This window comes from Anser anser (genome assembly GCF_964211835.1).
Source record: "Anser anser genome assembly, chromosome: 15".
Taxonomy (NCBI): Eukaryota; Metazoa; Chordata; class Aves; order Anseriformes; family Anatidae; genus Anser; species Anser anser.
This window is the reverse complement of record NC_139736.1, coordinates 1,844,121-1,864,034: the sequence shown is the minus strand read 5'-3', so window position 1 is coordinate 1,864,034 and position 19,914 is coordinate 1,844,121. Positions and strand designations below refer to the sequence as shown.

At 43.8% G+C, this 19,914-nt stretch overlaps 1 protein-coding gene and 1 long non-coding RNA gene across 3 annotated transcripts; one reads left to right on the top strand and one right to left on the bottom strand.

Annotated features, from left to right (window-relative positions):
- Nucleotides 1-6,719: 6,719 nt before the first annotated feature.
- CIAO3 (cytosolic iron-sulfur assembly component 3) lies at nt 6,720-19,898 on the top strand. 2 transcript variants are annotated; one of them, XM_083800214.1, is made up of 11 exons: nt 6,720-6,874; nt 8,221-8,316; nt 9,674-9,817; nt 10,158-10,290; nt 10,656-10,790; nt 11,139-11,257; nt 12,320-12,449; nt 12,661-12,733; nt 16,492-16,629; nt 17,684-17,841; nt 18,484-19,898. In XM_083800214.1, the coding sequence occupies exons 1-11, from the start codon at nt 6,809-6,811 to the stop codon at nt 18,720-18,722; spliced, it is 1,431 nt and encodes a 476-aa protein (XP_083656340.1). In that variant the 5' UTR covers nt 6,720-6,808; the 3' UTR covers nt 18,723-19,898. The 2 variants fall into 2 exon arrangements, with proteins under 2 accessions (XP_083656340.1, XP_083656341.1); XM_083800215.1 differs by lacking the exon at nt 6,720-6,874 and adding an exon at nt 7,147-8,029.
- Nucleotides 12,807-18,349, bottom strand: LOC310882065. Its single transcript, XR_014572794.1, has 2 exons — nt 18,119-18,349; nt 12,807-13,934 (listed from the first exon to the last, which is right to left on the bottom strand). It is a non-coding gene; the product is annotated as an uncharacterized lncRNA (long non-coding RNA).
- Nucleotides 19,899-19,914: the final 16 nt, after the last annotated feature.

Here is a 19,914-nt window from a genome sequence, read left to right as displayed (position 1 = left end):
ATATGTGTTCATACCAAAGAAAAATTCAGATTATTACACAGGATAAGGCTGGAGATGATTTGTGGTATTGTATCTGCTTGAGTAAGAATAAATAAGAGCTGCAACCTCCTGAAATAGGCTTCCAGCTAGAGGGTTTGGGCTGTGATGCCACCTCCAGCCACACCACCCCGTAGCACTGGATCAGTTGGGCCTGTTGCAGGTTTTCCTGCACTTTCTAGATGCCAGCCTGCCCCAGCCTGGGACACAGCCACAGTAACGCAGGAGGCTCAGCGCTGCTTTCAGAGCAGGATAAGATCCCTGTGATGGATGGCCAGAGAGGAGAACATCACAACCTCTCACAAAGTGACACGACTCTAGAAAAGCAGATTTTATGCCATAATTCAATGATAACCTTCATGCTAACCAGAGAGGACGTGGTCTAGGAGCCTCACTCCTAAAATATTTTTAGCAACATGCAGCAATTCAGATAGCAACTGTGACTAAGGAAGAATTTGCAGCCTGCACCCGGGCAGACAAGTCTTTCAGGGGACAGAGCCTAGCACACCCTCAGCTACCACCTCCCCTGAAGCAGAGCTCTCCCTGTCTCCCTGTCATTAATTTCATTTGCACCACGTTCCCTTCCTAAGCCCTGCTTTCCCCACCCTCTATGAACCTTCCTCATTTTGCGGCATCAGGCCTCTCAGGTCTCTTGCAAACAGACGGGAACACAGCGCACGCAATGGGAACGCTGGTAAAACTCCCTCTTGGAGGGAGACAACCAGAGATCTCTCGCCCAAGAAGCAAAGAGCTGGAAGAGGTCTCAGCCCTCCCCTTGCGCCATGGTGCAACTGCAAATCCCTGGGCTGTTACAGGTGCATCCAGCCTGCCACTGCATGGGCATGTGAGGAGGACTTCAGAGCTCACTTGTAAAAACAATCACTTCCAGCTCGCTGCAATTACTGTGGAGACCTCCTTCTGCCTTCTCTTTCCTCTTGCATTCCTCCCCCTCTGTTTCCTGAAATGGGAAATAATCCAATAGTCTTCATATCACCTCCCTCTCTTCTCAAACGCATGAATTTCCCTGTGATAGCAAGTGGGGAGTGAAGCCCGGCTTTGCAGCCTGATCTCTCATCGCTCACACTGAAGGGTCAGGGCAGGAGGGAAGTCAATGAAATCTGCAGAGGGTGGGCAGGAGCAGGCCAGGCCTAAGCTGCAGTTTGTACCATGGAGAAACGAGTCGGCACACTGACAACCCTCTTCTCACCCGGCCTGACTCTGCACGTGGAGCATCAAGTGCAGCTCACGAGTTCTTCAGCAACACCGGATGGTACAACTGGTTGCCGAGGTGTTCCTGCCATGGTAAGCCAGGTGTGGCAACAGGCAGTAAATCTCCCTCGATCCCAGCTCCACCATGCACGCCACACACCCCGTACAGCCCAAAATCATTGGACTTCCCCAGAATGACAGGGCCTTTGCGCTCTCCCAGAAAAGCCAGGGCTCCCATCAGTTCGGTCCAGCACCCTGGGGCAGCAGAGCCGGGGCAGCAGGTAGATACTCGCACCACAGGTGAATCCCCATCAAAGAGGTCAGAAGGTGACAGGCACAACGGCAGCTTTTAGGAAGATCTCCAAGGGAGACTGGACAGAGAACCAGAAAGTAAGGTGGATAAGGTTAAGTCTCAGCCTAGAGCAAATCTCTTTGGCGGGGCAAGGAAAGGCCCAGCTTGCTGTAAGAGTCAGGTGAGCTGTGTGAATCCCTTGTAAAGGGCTGTGTCTAGAGTTGACAGAAGGGATAAAGACAGAAGTGATGCAAAGCCTGTGGCCTAAGGTATAAACAGATCAAAGCCCACAAAAGTGGTGTTATAACACAGTCATCACTTGCACTTAGCTCTTCTGTTATCCTCCTGGTACAGATCTCAGGCTTACTGGGACTTGGCACACAAAGGAAGACTCCCCAGTAACTGAACTAAGCCTCCGCTAAACCTCTCCTCTCCTTATCTCTCTAGAAATGCAAACAAGGAAATAGTGCTAAATAAACGTCCACATCTGAGAACTGTGATTTCATTGATAACAAACCAGGTATTGCTCCATTGCTCACTGTTTCCACTGCAGAACTGTCCTGCCCTCGCTCCTGCAGCCCTGGACCACAACCACCGTCACTATTTGCTTCTTGCAGAAAAGAAAGTCAAGAGGCCTCTCAAAACATTTGTCAGAACATCTCTTGCCTTAATGGTGGATCAGACTTAAAGCACTTTGCCTGGAGCAATCCTCCAGGTCAGCAGCCCGAAAGGTTCTGGGTTAAGGCATTTTTTGAAAGCTCTGTCTTGCAGGTAGCCTACAAATAAGGTTTTCCACTTATACTGTTGGTCAGTGACGGTAAGAAGACAGCTTTAGCATAAATAGGCAGCTATGATGTCTGGCATCACAGCCTTCGCAGCACAGAACGTTTTGGCCCATTTTGGCTCCATAGCCACCTTTCTCTGCACATCGATGGATTCAAAAGGACCAAGCAGAGGCAGTTCAGACTAGGAGAGGAGCTGACCCTTCACACAGGCAATTGAATTGCACGGCTTTGTCTCAATAGGTGGCAGATGCTAGAAGTGACCATTGGTTCAGAAACCAACTGTACAAAAGTTCTCCGTTCAGATATATTACAAGTGCAAGTGTGGTTTTGATTTGACAAGACTGATTCTTATCGCAGAGAAGATCTTCAGAAGAATGCGTAAGCACACAGGTCACATCCAGCTATGTGACTTGGTATTGCGTACCTGCTTGTTAAATGTCAGCTAGAGATTTTTATAAACAAGGCAGTATTTCGCTCAATACACAGCTTGTCTCACTTCTGCTTGCTTAAGCATTCAGTTACAAGTAGGGAACGTGAAAATAAACATCATTGGTTTTGAGATGTCACTGTGCCCACACCTACACATGCCAGTGGGGTCACAAGAACCTGACTCTGAGGGTTTGTGTCTGACATCTCATGCAAGTCACTTGATCCTCACCCCCCACACTAACAAACCTTCACTTAAGGCTATTTCTAAATTGCCAAGGAGAAGACAAGAAAGTCGAGGGTCTCAGAGACCTGCCTACCATCAGACACGTGGGCTCCTTCACCACCTCAGGACTAAAACTCAGTCCTGATCTGTTCCCACTGCACCAACTCCAGAGCAAACCCTGCTCTGGCCACTTTGCACTGCCAGAGCTATTCTCTGCACACTGCTAAAGGAAGTACCACGGAGACAAATAAATAAAAAGGCAGCAGAGATGAGTGAGAGTTGGGATAAAAAGGCCAAACAGTATCAAATATCAGTTTATAGCTAGAAGTACAACTGAACCTGCATGCTAACACCTTGCTAGAAGTTTACACAAGAGATTTTGCTTATTTTCTACCTCTCTTTCTTCCTTAAAATCATATTTGTGTCGCATGAACTCAAAAACCACCTATATTTAACACTCACACCTCCTGAATTAAAAACCTAAGAAAGCTAAAAAGGAAGTACTCTGCAGTCTGATTTTCCTCTCTTGGCAAGGTTTCTGTTTGTGTTGGTGACTGACTGGTTGATCTAGAGAGCAGAAGTGGTGTTTAGCACTCCCCTAACCCTACCTGCTCACCAATTCCCTAACCCTACCTGCTCACCAATTCCCTAACCCTCCCAGTTCAGCTGCCCACCAGGGCCTGGTCTTGGAGGCTCTCCTGACACATCAGCAGCCAGCAGTCAGAAGCAGGACCAGGTTTCAGGTAAGTGACATTGCTGGAAGATCCCATTTCAGCAGGAGGAGGCTCGGAGCTGACAAATGCTCCGAGGAGCCCAGCCCAGCTCAGGAAGAAGCAGGGTGTTACGACACCGGCCCCTCAGCCATCAGTTCTGGCTGTACCATGGTGCTCAAGGCATTAGAAGTATTTGGCATCCAGCACTCTGGAAAAGTGCTACTTACGTCGGCTGCTGTGCCACATACTCACAACTCCCATGTCTTTTGGGCCAGCAGATCCTCCCAAAGCACATACCTTCTGTAGTGCCAGGCATGAAAGGGGGAGTATTCCCACGGTGAGTGCCGTGGGTGTCCAGCAATGCTTCTGCCCATCTTGCCTCGCCACGAGTACCATCAGCACTTGGACATCTCTAGTATGCACTCAAGTGCAGCAAAAAATAGCTATAATTGACAGGCACTCCTTATTCTCAAGGACAAAGAAGCTCTGTTTCTGTATTTCATAGCTTCAAGAAAATGGTCTCCTGTATGAGTCAGCTGCCTGCTAAAAATCTTCACGTGTTCTTAGTTGCTTCCCCTTACAACAAGGCTGATACCTTGTGATGTAGCAGAGCAGCCTAACCTCCCTCTCTTCTTTATATATAAATACGCAGATATACATGCACAGGTGTGTACACAGTCACCTACAGACGGTGACACCACACACTGCCCTAGAAGAGAGGGAAAAAGAGAGAGCCTGCCTAGTGAAAGTCAGAGATCCTGCTCAACCTGGAAAGCCTAACTCAGACTGTAGCACGACCGAAACCCATCCCTCATTCTCCCTAAAGCCCATCAGCCAAAGGCCCCCAGCCTTAAAAACCCTTTTAAAGTAACTTCTCACACCCATGTGCAACGCCCTGCAAGGGATTTATCTCAGCTCCCGGTCTCCTGCCTTGCCATGCCCCCTGCAGTGAGTGCTCTGTAAGGCAGGCTAGGGAGCCTTAATCCCTTTATGCTGCACTTATGTGTCTGCTGAAAAACAACTTCCATGGGCCAAGGGCTAGATATAAAATATTTGGCATTTTATCCTTAGCCATGAAACCAGCTGGCAGGAACAGAGTTCAAGTGGATTACCTCCTTTTCTGTGTTGCTCAGGCACTGACCCAGCTCTCTGCTCATAGCAAGACCATCTACAGCCCCTCAGCCATCCAGATGGTGCTGGTGCTAATTGGGAATGAGGAAGAGCCTCTCCAGTGCCTTCCTAAAGGACTTCAACACTTTTGTCCTGAAGGTGAGTAATCCACGTGCCTGCAATAATCAAGTCCTTGGGAGCACAGCAGGTCAGAGGTGAACTCTCAGACTTTGAACTCCGGGAACCTCATGGCCAGACATAAAGTCAGTCTGGAAGATGTGTCAGAAAGGAGTTCCTCCTGCTCCAGCATGATTTGATCTCAGTCCAACCCTTACTCTGGCTTAACTTCTGTGCACAGACCAATGTAAAAAAGGTTCTTCCTCAGAGGAACTTTGGGAAGCACACCCACCAGTCCAACCTAGAGCCAGGATGTAAACAGCAAGGGCTTCGCTATTGCTGATCTGTGGTGACCTATTAATGAACAAAAAGTTTTGGACCAGGCCCCTAAGCTTGTTAACATCCATTAAATCATGTGTGTATGAGTGAGAAAGACCTTCTCCTGCTTGTCCTAGCTCTGCTGAGCTGAGGCTCTTCAGTTAAGCAGAGCAGCCTGAGCCTGCCCCAGCCTTACTTTATACATAGCATGACCACTCTGCTGACCGCTGTAACAAAAGCAGTGGCTGTGGGAGTGTAAGAGAGAGGAAATCCAAGCACCTGGCTTGCTTTGTTGTCCAACTCTGCCGACAAAAGAAAACCTGAAGTGCCAAGGTCAATTCCCTAACAAGGCCACTGTTGGGCCATATTCCCAACTTTTATTGTTAAACGGGAAGAGGAAGGAAGGGGAGGGGAGCAGCAAAGAGGAGGAATTGCAGTTACTTTGCCAATTTTTCCTTCACCACTTTTCCTGCTTAGCTTCAACATTCAGGGCTTTCCAACAGCTCTGCTCATCACCTTCAATTTCTTCCTCCTTCCTCAGAGCTCTGATTTCCTAGGAAGTGCTAAAGTTCGAGACACGATGCTAATGAAGGCGGCTGAGATTGTCTTCCCACAAATTCCTGACATGTCCCTGGAAGACACATCTGTGTGGCTGCACAGGCTGCACATTTTGCTCCCCAGTGTGAAGGAGACAGTGCTGGAGCTGCTGCTGCCCCTCAGCATGCCGTGCCCGTACTACCAAGCTTTGTAAGTGTCTGCCGGCAGGGCTGCAGCTCTTTTAGCCTTGTGCGGCTGTGGGGGCAGTCGCTCTTGCACCAGCTTTTATCGCAGAGAAATAAGATTTCCATTTGGTGTAGTGATTTCCCGTCTCAAAGTGAATCAGAGAGCAGACCAGACCCTGCATCCGCAACAGGACAAATATTAGCCACTCTTCTGCTGGCAGCTAAGCAATTAGTCACAGGAAGGATGCCTAGATGCATCATCCTTCAGAATATGCTGTGGCCTTTAACTGTGCTGGTCTGTTTTGTTTACAGGATCAACATGCCAGGATGGAACAACCGGGACTGAAGACTGGTTGCAAAAGAATCTGGGAGAGATGTGTTCAGGAGCTAAATTAAGTGTACGACAAGCCTTTTACCCAGACATTGCTGGAGTCTATGCACTGAATAGTAGTAAAATTAGCACCAGCTTCCAAGCAAACCGGATAGCTTCCTGGGCTTTACACTGCAGTAATGAGCAAGGACAAGATGCCCGCGGCACCATCTCCTACAGCAAGGATCATCTGGGGGAGAATTCTAGGTCTGAGCCATGTGCAACATCAGGGGGTGAAACACACATCTGTATTTGGATCTGTATCTGGAGATACCGCTGTAGGACTTCAATCAAACAGAAATAAACGCAGCCCAGCGCGCTTCTTATGGCTCCCGCACCCCAACGCTTTGGTACCCCACTGCAGGCCTGCGCATGCGCGCCCCTTTCACGACGCCGCGCCGCGCTTGACGGCAGCGTGGCGGCCGCCTTTTGCGGCAGTGTGGCAGCACCGCCCTCCGCGCGGCTGCCGCGCTTGACGGCAGCGATGGCGTCGCGGCTGAGCGGGGCGCTGCGGCTGGCGGGCCTGGACGACTACATCGCGCCCTCGCAGGTGGGCCGGGGGCGGCTCGGGGCCGGGGGGGCGGTGGTGAGGGCCGGGGGAGAGGTGGGAGGAAGGTGGCGTCCTCCAGGCGCCGTCAGGGGCCGGGGGCACGGGGGGGGAGCGGCCCCCATGGGTGCCAGCCGCCCCCATGGGTGCCAGCCGCCCCCATGGGTGCTGGGCGTTGGCAGGGCTGGGCCCCGCGGCCTGGGCCCAGGGGCGCTGCCACGGGCACCATGCCGCCCTAAAGGGTCACGGAGCCACCCCAGAGGTCACCAAACCACCCCAAAGGTCACCGAGCCACCCCAAAGGGTCATCAAACTACCCCCAAAGGGTCACCGAGCCACCCTAAAGGTCACCCAACCACCCCAAAAGGTCGGCCTGTGCCACCCCTGGCAGGGCTGGGGTCACGGGGGCAATGAGCAGTGCAGCAGAGGCATGGAGTCTTCTTACCACAGTCTTCGAGCACCAGCAAAAGCACAAAATCCCAGATGTTTGCTGATAAATAGAGCAGAGAACTCCTGAATCTGTGGAATGGGATGTAGCAAATCCCATTAACTCTCCCTGTAATTTGTGGGTTTCCCAGTGAAGTCTCCCACGTAAACGATGTGACCCACTGCTCGGGTTCAAATAGAGATACGTGCTTGATTTATTCAGGGAGCAGAAGTGAAGAATCATAGAGACTTGTGCCTGCAGTCTCTGAATCTGGCAAAATTCAGAGCAAAAACGTAGTAAGGTTGGATTAAGTTAGGAGTGATTCTGTTTAAAGGTGTTGGCAGAGCGAGGATGCAAAAAGGCAAAACGAATTGTAGCTGTGGAAGTAGGACAAGGAGTCGTGTGTAAACAATAAAAATCGCACAAAATGTGAAAATACCCCTGAGACTTCATCACAGAACAATACAGAAAACTGGAAGCTGTCCATCTGAGGTCGTCAGAGTCCTTTCGACATTGCATGAAACTTCATTGGCACTAGCCACACTTTAGCGACCACGCCTCCGTTGGTTAAAATTCGCAATGAAGGCTGCACGATCATCTGTCAGATTTGAGAGAGGAGGACTTTGCAGGCAAGGCTCCTGAAAACACAGCTGTGGTATTTGAGAAAGAGCACACAAATTCTCCTCTGGTTTTGGTATGATGCTGAAAAAGTGTTCCTTCTGTAAAAAAGGGGTAAGCGGATTTTGCTGGTACGTTTTCCCTTGGTGGTTATAAACACTGTAAGTATATCCTGCATTGCTTAAAGTAGAGTAAGAGGCGTTCACTCTGGAACAAGTCTTTGGGTTTGATCGTTTTCGTTTCTTTGAAACCAGCCTTCCACACTTCATTGCTCATCTCGTTTTGGGGTTTTATTTCTCTTTCAGGAATGTATCAAGCCTGTAAAGGTGGAAAAAAAGCCTGGAAAAGCAGCAGCTAAGATCAGAATTGAAGCAGATGGGAGCTATTTTCAGATCGGTCAGGTATTTGTGATTTTTCTTTATTATTGTGTAAAATATGAAGAAAATGCTAAAGTATTGTTACATATTAATAGTTGTAACCTATTTAAGTACTTCAGAGGGGACCAAGATGTAGTAAGTGTTGCTTTTTTCATCAGCATTCTCACATCTGTTTTCCAAAGTTCAACTTCTTAATGATTACATTTTACAAGTAATAATTCTGATCTTGTGTCTATCATTGTGCTCTGAAACATTGACATTAAGTAGTGGTGATTTTTAGTATAAGAGCAGATAAGCTAAGTCTTTTTTGCCATCAATTCTTAAGCATTAATAATTCCTGGATTATTTGAGATAATGTCTTTTTTTATTGCCCTATTTCACACGGTGCAGTGTTACTTACAAAGAGATTCAATTAGATTAGATGATCTTTTAACTTTAAAAAAGGGGGAGCAGGGGATATAGCACTTCTAAAGGAGCCTGATTTCTTATTAACATTTTTAATTTAATAGACCCTAATTGCTCCATCTGTGTCTGACTTTATTGAGAAATGAAGTTTAAGGGAGAGTCTCATTGGAAAAATGACTTATTCAGGTCAATTAGTATGAAAAATATTTCTTTCCATTGCCGTACCACACAATGATACTCGGCCATACATTTCCCTTTTAGTGTCTGTGTAAGTTTTGCACACAAAATCTGCAGAACATTCAGCATCGCCTAAAAACATTAGCAAGTTGTAGTTGTAACACGATTTCTTCAGCAGGAGTGAAATTCAAGACTCCTGTGAAGAAACAGCTCCAGTACTATTCAATAATACGAGCTGCGTCTGATAGAGGTGGTAAAGCTGTTGTGCTTCCTCCAGTGTAATGTTCAGTGCACTGTGGAGCTTGGTTCTTAAAGGCTTAGGATCTCTGTGGTCTACAGTTCTGTGGTTAAAGTTGCAGCTGCAATCTGTAGCATGTCAGCCGTGGCGGCCCAGTCTTCAGCCACCCACAAGCTGAAAAACTAAGCAAGACAGGCCGTATTAGCTCCTGGGAAAGTATATAATTTCAGTGTTTTGGAGCAATGTCAGCCCACCGGATAGCAGAAATAACTGTGGCCTCAGCAACTGTTCTGTATTTGCTGACAAGTTCATGGTCTTGCTAAAGTTTATCCTGAAGTTCCTCAACATGTTTGCGTGGGTATGCCGAATAATCACATTAAAATCAGCAGCCTTCAAAGATACATGTCTTTCTCCTTATTTTACTGAAAAAGAAATAAATAAACAAACCAGGGGGGTAAAAGGAGCGATATCTTTGTTACTAAACAGAGTAAAGGTGAGAAACTGCCACCCTGCCTAATTCTCTATTGGGATCAAAACCAAGTCTAATCTGTTTCTTCCTAGGATGGAGAAGCACAAAAACTGGAGAAGGCTAAAATTACTCTGAACGACTGTTTAGCTTGTAGTGGCTGCATTACATCAGCGGAGAGTGTGTTAATCACTCAGCAGAGCCATGAAGAGCTCTGCAAAATACTAGCTTCTAACAAGGTAGGTGACAAGGCAGGGGGAGGTAGGCTGCAAAGTTTTAATAAGGTCTTAATAGTTTGGTGTGATGCATCTGCAGAAGCGTGTTTGGAAACAGCATGCACAAAAATTAGTTTCAAAGATGGGAAGGATCTGAATACGTTCTCGGTGCAGTGTGGTGCATTTTCCAATTTTTTAGAAAGTAATCATAGGTTTGGAAATGTCCTTTTTGTGTTGCCAGCCTATATTAGTAACTTGGGAGGTAAACTGGAAGATCCTTGGTGAAGTTCTAATGTGCTACAATACTGCATGAGCTCTATTAGTACTGTCTGAACAGGTACTTTTTTTTTTTTTTTTTTTTAAGGCTGCAGCTCCCAATGAACAGAAGTTGGTGGTGGTTTCTGTTTCACCACAGTCCAGAGCTTCACTAGCTGCGAGATGCAAATTGAGCGTTCTGGAAACAGCAAAGAAGTTGACTGCATTCTTAAAGAGTTTAGGCAAGTGTGGTAATGTGTTCTGTTAATCACAGGTGGGACTGCTGGGATACATGTTAGGTACAAATTTCATGAGCTCACAAGGGTGATGTAAATTAACCTCCATCTGGGTTCATAACATTATGTATTTTGCATTAAGCTAAAATGCAAGCATTCTGCGTTTTCAGTCACAAAGTAAAGTTGGAGTAATGGGGAGAAGGAACTTTAAACGATTCACATTTCTCCTGTGACTTTTGCTCTTGTCTATGCTGACAGGCTGGGGAAAACAGTTCACTCGCAACTGCAGAGGTTGATAGCTGTGGATATGGTGTGCAGTTTGTTGCTTGTATCTTCCCTGTAAATTTTAACACGTGTGCTGTATTGCCTAGGTGTGCACTACGTATTTGATACAACCTTTTCAAGAAACTTCAGTCTGCTGGAGAGCCAAAAAGAGTTCGTAAAACGCTTTCGAAAACAACCTGAAGACAAAAAGGCTTTGCCAATGCTAGCTTCTGCCTGTCCAGGTATGGTACTAAATTAGTTACGGAAATAATAAAATGGCGTACTAAAGTACATCAAAACAGGAATTCAGAAAGCTAGTCAGAAAAGTTCACATGGATAAATTTACTGAGAGGATTACTTTCCTCTCAGTACAAAGAGATCTTGGTGCTAATAGCAATAATGGTCTATGCAGCTGCCTACTGATCTTTCAAAAATGAATTGTGTTACATTTCCTTTGCTTTTTGCACTGAAGTGAGTCTGAAAATGGTTATTAATGGGTAGTAAGTCTGGGGTTGAGGGGCTGTGGGCACAGTGAAGGGGTGCTTGTTTTTTTATTTATTGCAGCTGTTTGCTAATTAGACTCTCCTCAGGTTGGATCTGCTATGCAGAGAAAACCCATGGCAGTTTCATCATTCCTTATATCAGCACCACCAAGTCTCCGCAGCAAGTCATGGGCTCCTTGATAAAGGGCCATTTTGCAGAACAGCAGGTAAGGTCTATTGAACAATATCTGATATATATATATATTCCTTTGTGTTTTACAAGAGAGCTTGAAAGTGAAAAGTTGCCTTGTAAATTGCTAGCAAAGGCAGCATCTCTCTCACTTCCACATCTGGTTAGAAGCTGGCCACTGGGCCAGTAGCACTAAGCTTAAGCTTCATGGAGTACTTAAAACCTCTCTGTATTATTCAGGAAGGCTAGGGAATCTGATTTTTCAGTGTGCTTGTGCTGACATCTCAAATACCACTGTGTGGTATTTTCATGCTGTTCACAGTTGGTGAATAACTTAAAATAAATTAACCTAAGACAAAACTTCAGTCAGTGCATACGTGCAGATCATGTCTTGTCTAAAAATTGCTTGTTCTTTCCCAACTTAATGTTCTGCTTCAGTTTGACTTAGTTTTGTTCTCAGTCTTTAACCTTTGGAATCTTTCCAAATGTAAATTTGATACTTAAAGACTAGAGTTATACTAATAGCCCAGAGTTGTCCAGCAACAAAATTAAGCACCGTTTCTGATTGTATGATTTATTGTCCATTAACAAGCAGTGGTTTAACGCTTGCATTAAATAATTGCTGACATCTGCATACTTGTTACAAAAATTGGCAGCTACTAAGAATATTTGGCACAAGATAGCGAAACAATGGCCTTGAGTCAATGACTTATTTCCTCAGCTTGTACTTATTTCTTGGATGGTCCTGAGTTTTTTGTCCAACTCTACATTATTTCTCAGTTATTGATGCAGGGGTTTAGTAGCGTGTTAGAAACATGTCATGTAACTGAACAGGATTTCTCCGCTGATTGGATCATCTGCACTAGCAATAGGTGGTGGGGGGGGGGACTGTGAAAGACCATATTGTTGACACTTGCTACGAAGTAGAGTTGGGTTCTATGAGAGAGAAAAAAAATATATTTTCATGTTCAATAATCAAGAGTATTTCCAGAGGCATGGCAGCATTAGTTTCTTCATTCTCATTTGTACTTGGAAAACATCTTGCACAAGATAGGTGTGATATTGACCAATCCAGCTACATTGCTGTGTCTTTTTCCAGCACTTAACACCTGACCAGATATACCATGTAACAGTAATGCCCTGTTATGACAAAAAGCTAGAGGCTTCAAGGCCAGACTTTTTCAACCAAGGGTACCAAACTCGTGACGTGGACTGTGTAATCACCACAGGTAAGAAGAGCTAGAGACAGTCTAGATAATTTCTGGACTGGTTTTAATAATCTTTTTTTTGGTGGTGGAGGAAGTAATGCATGGATATTGCTGTATAATTTCACTTCAATAATACAAATCGTTTCCTAGCAAAGACTGCAGATATATGCTTAGGTATGGATCTGTAAGTTGTTTTCCTTTATCCCAAAAACATGCTGTGCTTCTGTTTTAGGAGAAGTGCTAAAGTTACTGGAACAAGAAGGAGTATCTCTGTCAGATGTAGATCCTGCTCCTCTGGATACCATGTAAGAACAAAATCTCATTTGTACCTTTCAGGCATGTTCTTGTTCATCCACTATTTGTACCAAGTTCTTCAACATAAGTTACCTTCTGCTACTGTTCTGCTGTGTACAAGGCTGCACGTGTTTGCATTTATTTGTTTTCTTGCATCACTAATTTTGAATCGGTACAATTCTGCATGAAGTACTTTAGCAATCTGTGACAAATTTACACTTTTGGAGCACCTGTAACTATTTGCTAGATTTTAGTAGTTAAAGGATTAGCGATTTTCACTGTAGATCATCAGGATTGCTATAACTAGCTCAGTAAGAGTATAACAGCAAAATAATTGTGCAGAGAAGTACAAATTGTATCAGTCATCGTATTATTTTTACTCCCAATATGACTGGTGGAATCCTATGAAAATCTACCTGCATGCTCAGAGGAGTGAAATAATCTAGGTCAGTGATAAAAGAGTTCGCTGAAACAACGCCTGTTATTGCACTGTCTGCAAACACACGTTTGCGTGTGTCTATTTGTTATCTGAGCTACTATAAGGATTCCAGTATTAAAGCATAAAAAAAATATTTAGATCACTCAGCTAATCTCTGGGAGTCTTTATTTGCAAAAACATGATCTTAAACATATGCAAACCAGATGAGACTTCAGTTGCATTAAGTGAAAACATCTGGTTAAGTGACAACTGCAGAGATCTAAGAGATTATAGAAACATTAAAATCGCATTTTATCCCTCTAAGTTGACATGCAGTAGTGGTTCCACACTGATCATTAAACCAAAGCATTCTCTTCATCAGTTTAGAAGAAATGTCTCTGTAGCGCTTTGTGCCAAACAAACACAATACATATGTAGCAACCATTATAAATTTTAAAAGATTATTAACAATATAGTTCAGACGTTTACAGACTAAGTTTCTAGGAGAGATTTTCATACCCCAAATATGCAGCAGATAGCACATGAATAGGAATTGGCACTTGTCTGTTTTCAGTTGTACCCTTTGCAGATACGACACTTGTTTTGAAATGTAGTTTATTTCTAAATAGGATTTAAGTCTTTCTAGTACAACTAAGTGCCATGGGCAGTCTTTGCTCAGGAGTTGTCTGAACAGCACGTGTACGTTGACAGAGCTGTGAACAGAAGCATCCTTACACGAGGCCTGTTTCCCAGTTTAGCTTTTACTGTTGTGAACATTGGTCGTTCCTGTGCTTCTGGAAAAAAAAAAAAAAAGAATGTGAGAGAGATTGTCTACTGCAGTCTGATCCCTCTTATTTAAGGGATACTTTCAAAAAGAAAAACCATCGTAAATGAGTTTTGTAGCTTATACAGCTACTTCTGCACTTTTAGGTAAATTTAAAACGTGCATTCAGAGAACCTTGGTTACCACTGATCCGTAGCAGAAGGAAGATTTCCCAAATAATACACTGAATCAGTTCTGTAGAACTCAGTCTCTCATTCACTTTGCTCAGAAGGACTTCCTTAAGGAACTTAAGGCACACCAAGCCAGTAGTCACTCTTTTTTCATTTACTGTAATTGATCTTGTTTCACTACTATATCTGCCTTGAAAGACATGGTGATATAAATAATATCAGGTGATGCATAGCTGGAGTACTGATAAAACTTTAGGAACTGAGAGACTGCATAGCATGGATGCAAACACGTTTTTAGTGCTGCCATTAAACTTACATATTGAATGAGTTTACATCAGTGTATGCATATGCATGTAAAGCATTTTGCTAGCACAGATGTATTTGTGCATTCTGAATTTATAAATTATTCCAGTATTGCCTTTTTCTAGCATGGCTCATGCACAAATTGCTTTCACATCAAAAAAATAAAAAATGTCTTCAGCTGTAATAAACGTCTGCATGGCTAATTCCCAAAGGTACAATTTCAGACGTTGCCCATGTAAACAAGCACTTCTGTTCTACCTGTTTTATTGCTATCCTATTAACAGAATATCAAGGAGGAAAAAAAAACATTCTGAAGTGTTCGGATTCATTTAGGAAATAACATTATGGAGGTGTCAGTTATAACATACAACAAAATGTCTAATTACGTGATAAAAATCTCTGGCTCACTTCTTAGGAGTACATTCTGAGCACTAGGCCTCATGCTTGTGGTGATAAAGTGCTTCTATAACCTTTTGCTAGCTTTAACTTACTCAGTAAATTGACTGGTTACAAACTGCACGTATTCATCAGAACTTGGAGCATTAACATAAGCAGTCCAATGGCTGTTGTTCTGCTTTATCCTCCAGCACGTGGAAAAGCCCATTAAGAGGTTATTATATTTGGCAGCAAGAACGAGATAAAGCGCCAGAAATCTGAGGACTTTTGCTGGTATAACTGTTTGCTCCAGGCCAGCACCGAGGCTTACTGGCAGCCTCGTTTTAAGGGAGTAGCAGTACGTGAGGCCAGACACACTGAAACATTTCATTAATGAAGCTCAGTTCCTGTAAACAAGACCAAATTAAAAATAGTTTCTGAAGGTGATTACGGGCTAAAGTGTTGCCTTCTGCAGTTCTTCTAAAACTAAGATTTTATCGGCAAGAGGCAACATCTTCGATTTGACTTGAAACTGCTTGGCCTGAATTCAAGTGTTTTCCCTCCTGCAGCTGTTAGTAGGAGAATGCAAGTGTCACTGCCTGATGAGTGCTTATAAGCATACCCCACATTTTATTATTCTCTTATAACAAAAGCTATTGTTGTGGCTTCCATCTGGTGAGCTGTTTTTCAAGAAACATTATCTTGACCTCTAAGTACTTGGTTGTGTTTTAGGATATCAGTGAGATGGACTTATTTGTGCAGAACTTGAATTAACAGAACTTACATTAGCGCAGTTATTCAACACCAGAGGCGTGTTGAACCAGAACCAGGTTCTTGCTGAGGACAACCACGTACAGAACAAATGCCCTGGCAGTGTTAGGTTTGTTCATCTTTATGTTCTGCAACTTTGATAGCCGCGTGAAACCACAGCACCACAGGTTTCATCTCTTCATGCTTGGACAGACAGCACTGATACCTCCCTGAAGCGTTCTCTGATGTCCTGGCAACTAGATATAAGTACCCATTTTCAAAAAAAAGTGTTGTAACAGAGAACTAGAGAGCTTTAAATAATGAACTCATTCTGCTGATTCGCAGAAAAGCTTTATGACCCATGTCTCTTGACTGACTCTAGATAGTATTCTCCATGAGAAGCATAGGCTGCACAGATCCATACCCCCAGTGCTTCATTATTTCCCTCCTCCCATTTCTAAGTATAACCCAGGATGTTTGTAGAGATATTAAACAGGAAGCTAACTAAAAAATGCACTCGCTTAGACATCTCAGGTAATTGCCCTCATAACTCAAATGTTCCCAAATGTAGTTTTGTTGTGCGAAGATAAGTTGGCAGTGGGGTCAGGTCTTACAGGGGCATGTGACAGTATTTCCACTGAGCTTGACCCAAGGGATGTTAGACAGCATAGAGTTAAATCCGCAGGGCACTGGAGCTATAAATAGTCTCTTCCCAGGAGAAAAGGAAAGGCTAGGAGTTCAAAGGGAGCTGGTCTGTGGCTTGTTCTATTGCTTTTGAATTCCCTGGATGAAAATTCTGCTATCAGAGAACCTCACAGGACTAACAACATGATGCTTCTATTAGGAGCACTGAAGCTGTTTTAGCATCGGCATAATGAAACTTCTGTTTGAAGGAACAGTGGGCTTTGTGCTGGCTGTTCTATTTTGTCGGAGAGTCCCTTAAAACTGCTTCTTTCTTCCTTTCCTCAGGTTTAGTAGTGCTGCAGAAGAGGAACTCACTAGCCACTCAGGAGGTGGTTCTGGTGGTTATTTGGAGCACATATACAAGTATGCAGCCAAGGAACTCTTTGGAATTCAAGTGGATACAATTCAGTACAAACCTTTAAAGTAAGAAGTTTAAAGTTTTTACAGAAAGCACTATTTTTATTGCAATTCTGTTTATGCTTTATCTTGCTGATGGGCCGAAACTTTCTCTGCAATGTTAAACATTTTACTTTGAGGCATGGGAATTGGCTTCTCACTCCCACAGTTGCTGAGCAATAAATCAGCCAGCACTCCACGCAGCCTGGCCCTTGGAGACTTCTAGCCCCTTCACCACCCACACATTTTATTTTGGCCTGATGGATTTTCCTAGTATCAAGTTTCAGATAATTTTAGAGCAACTTAGAAGTCAGAGCTCACATGGATCTGAGTTGTCTCACCTGCAGTCAGGCCAATAATGTAGCTTTGTTACTGATGTAGCTATCGTGGAAGAGAAAAAATCTCATGTCAGGATTTTGGAACTCTGTTTTAACAGTGTTATGGTAGGACAGAAAACAAGTCACTTCAGTTTGGGTATAGAGGCACATTTAGCTGAGATTCCTGCTTGCCTTCTAGGTATAAACTTTATGTGCCACTTATAGCAAGTTACTGCCCTGATTAACGATAGGATTCTCTGGTGTAGGAAACAGAAGGAATATAGAAACAGTTCCTCACAGTCTCAAACGAAACACTTGATAAAAGTCAAATTACTTACTACCAGGAACAGGTATTTCCACTAATGCTAGGAGTCCGGAAGCCTTCAATGATAGCTTCCTCCATGGTTTTATGACCCCCTACAATTTAAGTTTCCTTCAGTAGCCTCGCTGATGTGTAAGTTGGCTGAAGCCAGCTCAGGTGGCCTATCACAATGAAACTTCAGTTTAGGCTCCATTTGATTAGGTTTTAAGGATTTATTCAATACAGGTGTTCTTCAGGAAACCGAGTTGAAGCAGCAGGTCCTCAAACAGGATCTGAAAAGGATTTGTAAGCTAGCTCTGCCAACTGTTTTGCTTGGGTGGCAAAGAACTAGGACAGCTTTCTCAAATAAGACTCTATGAAGAACTTTGTTTCAACATAGGCTTCTTTGAAGTTTAAAATAGAAGTTAATTTTGATAAGACATTCTCTGCTCTTGTTCCTCAGAAACAAGGACTTTCAAGAGGTGACACTGGAGAAGGATGGAGTAGTTCTGCTCCAGTTTGCTTTGGCATACGGGTTTCGAAACATACAAAACTTAGTGCAAAAGTTGAAACGAGGGAAGTCACCCTATCACTACGTTGAAGTCATGGCCTGTCCATCAGGTAAGGCTGCATAGGGATTTCACTATTACAGTCTGTAGCTGTAGGAAGCCATATGAAGCTGTAACTAAAATGTGAGACATCAGCAGCTTCTCACATCCGTGAATATTGTGGCGAAGTCTTCAAATTCTTAAGATGGGATAGTCATAACATGGGATTTCAAAGGGAGCATATATGTTTTCCACCCAGAAGCTAATAATTCTTCAGGATTTAAGTAATTACAAATAAATTTCACATTGAAATAGTAAATCCAGAACATATCCCAAGATATTTATCTTACCTTCAGTTGAGACTGCAGGGCTGTTTTTGCCTAGGTTGGATACTGTTTTTTTTTCCCCCTCCTCTGACGACAGAGAAAGAAAACCAGCCCTCCTTGCTTCCTCTTATCTCTGTCTCCCTGGCACTTCCCAGGAAGCCCTGGAGCCCTGTCACAGCTGGGCTGAATTAGCATTGGGTCACACCAGGCAATGAGCTCCCCTCTTGGGCTGCTGCCTGCCCTGCTGCTGTTAGATAATGGGGGTGTGTTCTTATTTCTGCAGCTGTTCACAGGTGAAAAGTAAGCTTAACTGTAGTTGGTTTTGTTTTCCTGATAAAACTGCAGTAATTTCTAAACTCAGTGATATTTTCCTACTTTTTTTTACGCAGGCTGTTTAAATGGAGGTGGTCAGATTGAACTGGAAGGTGAATCCAGCAAGGACTGGCTCCAGCAAGTTGAGAAGCTGTATAATTCTCTTAAGACTGAAATTCCAGAGGAGAACCGGACTGTAACTGAACTGTATGAGCAGTGGCTGGGTGGCACGGAGTCAGAAAAGGCTGGGAAAGCTTTGCATACGGAGTACCACGCAGTGGAGAAGACAAGCACCGGATTTAACATCAAATGGTGAAGACTGATGCTGGAAGCAGATCAGTGAAGCCCAGATAAACTCAGTGCCTTTTAAAGTTGATTGTATTTAAGATTCTCAAGAGACAGCTAAAGCTCTGCGCCATCACTGGTGAACTGCACTTTCTGACTCTCCTTGGGGAGAAGGTAATGTGCATATAGGCAGGCAATGCTAATTCCTACAGCTTTATAATTATTATAATGATGTGAATAAAAGACAAACAGTGACTTAAATACATGTTAAGAGAAGCAGTAATGTATCTTAGCCTCTACAGTCTTTAACGACTAAATCTGCACTCCCCTTACAATCCTCTTCCTAACAGAACTGACAAATTTAAGGTACTGAAGGATTTGGCTTGCAGTAGACTGTAACTTCACTGAGATGAGCTTTATGCTACCTGAGAGTATTTCCCATCCAGGCTTTGCTGTATTTTTCACAGCACTAAGTTTTATGGCTGTCTCTTTTGGGACATCCTCGTTTAGTTATAAATGGTCTAATTAGGCCTTGGGTTTTGTTTTTGTGTTTCTCTGCCCCTGACTGGATGCCCTTGAAATCCAGCTGCAGCATCTCTGCACTGGCAGAGGGGGGCGGGTACCAGCAGCCTGTAATCATGTGAGAAGCATCATCTCTAGGGCTGTTCTGTGGCCTGCTGAAATGTGACTCAAATGAATGTTTAGGAAGAAAAAGCTGTGTGTTTTTTCCTTTAATTATAACAATAGTCCGTAACTGGGGACAACTACATCTCTCTCTCCATAAATACATGGAGATACACACAACTGTCACATCAACCCTGGCCTCAGCAGCCAGTTACTGATGAGTAATATCCTTAAACTCAGTAAAAACAGTTTTTACAGTGCTTCAAGTAAGAATTTATTGCCACTTTTGTCAAAAAGAAAAGTCCATGGTGTCTTTGAAAGGTGTTAATTTATAAAAGGTCATAGAAAAAGAAGGCTGTGGGATGTAATCATTATCACAGCTTACCAGAACAATCCAAGAGGTTAGCAAAAATGCATCTGATTTAATGTGGTGCATTACAATGCTTTGCCAAAACACGTGTGGATGTGAACTAGATTTGGTCTTTTGTTACGGGAGATGATGTGTGCTTGACTTGCTATCTGTATTTTTACGTATGGGTGTTTTCAGAATTATTTACAGAAAAAAAAACTGTGAATGACTAACTCTGTTTTGGCCTATT

Coding starts and splice junctions, on each gene's coding strand:
- CIAO3 (XM_083800214.1), top strand. CDS start 6,809: ATGGCGTCGCGGCTGAGCGGGGCGCTGCGGCTGGCGGGCCTGGACGAC. Junction 11,258..12,319: donor GCCATTTTGCAGAACAGCAG/GTAAGGTCTATT, acceptor GTCTTTTTCCAG/CACTTAACACCTGACCAGAT. Junction 16,630..17,683: donor ATTCAGTACAAACCTTTAAA/GTAAGAAGTTTA, acceptor CTTGTTCCTCAG/AAACAAGGACTTTCAAGAGG.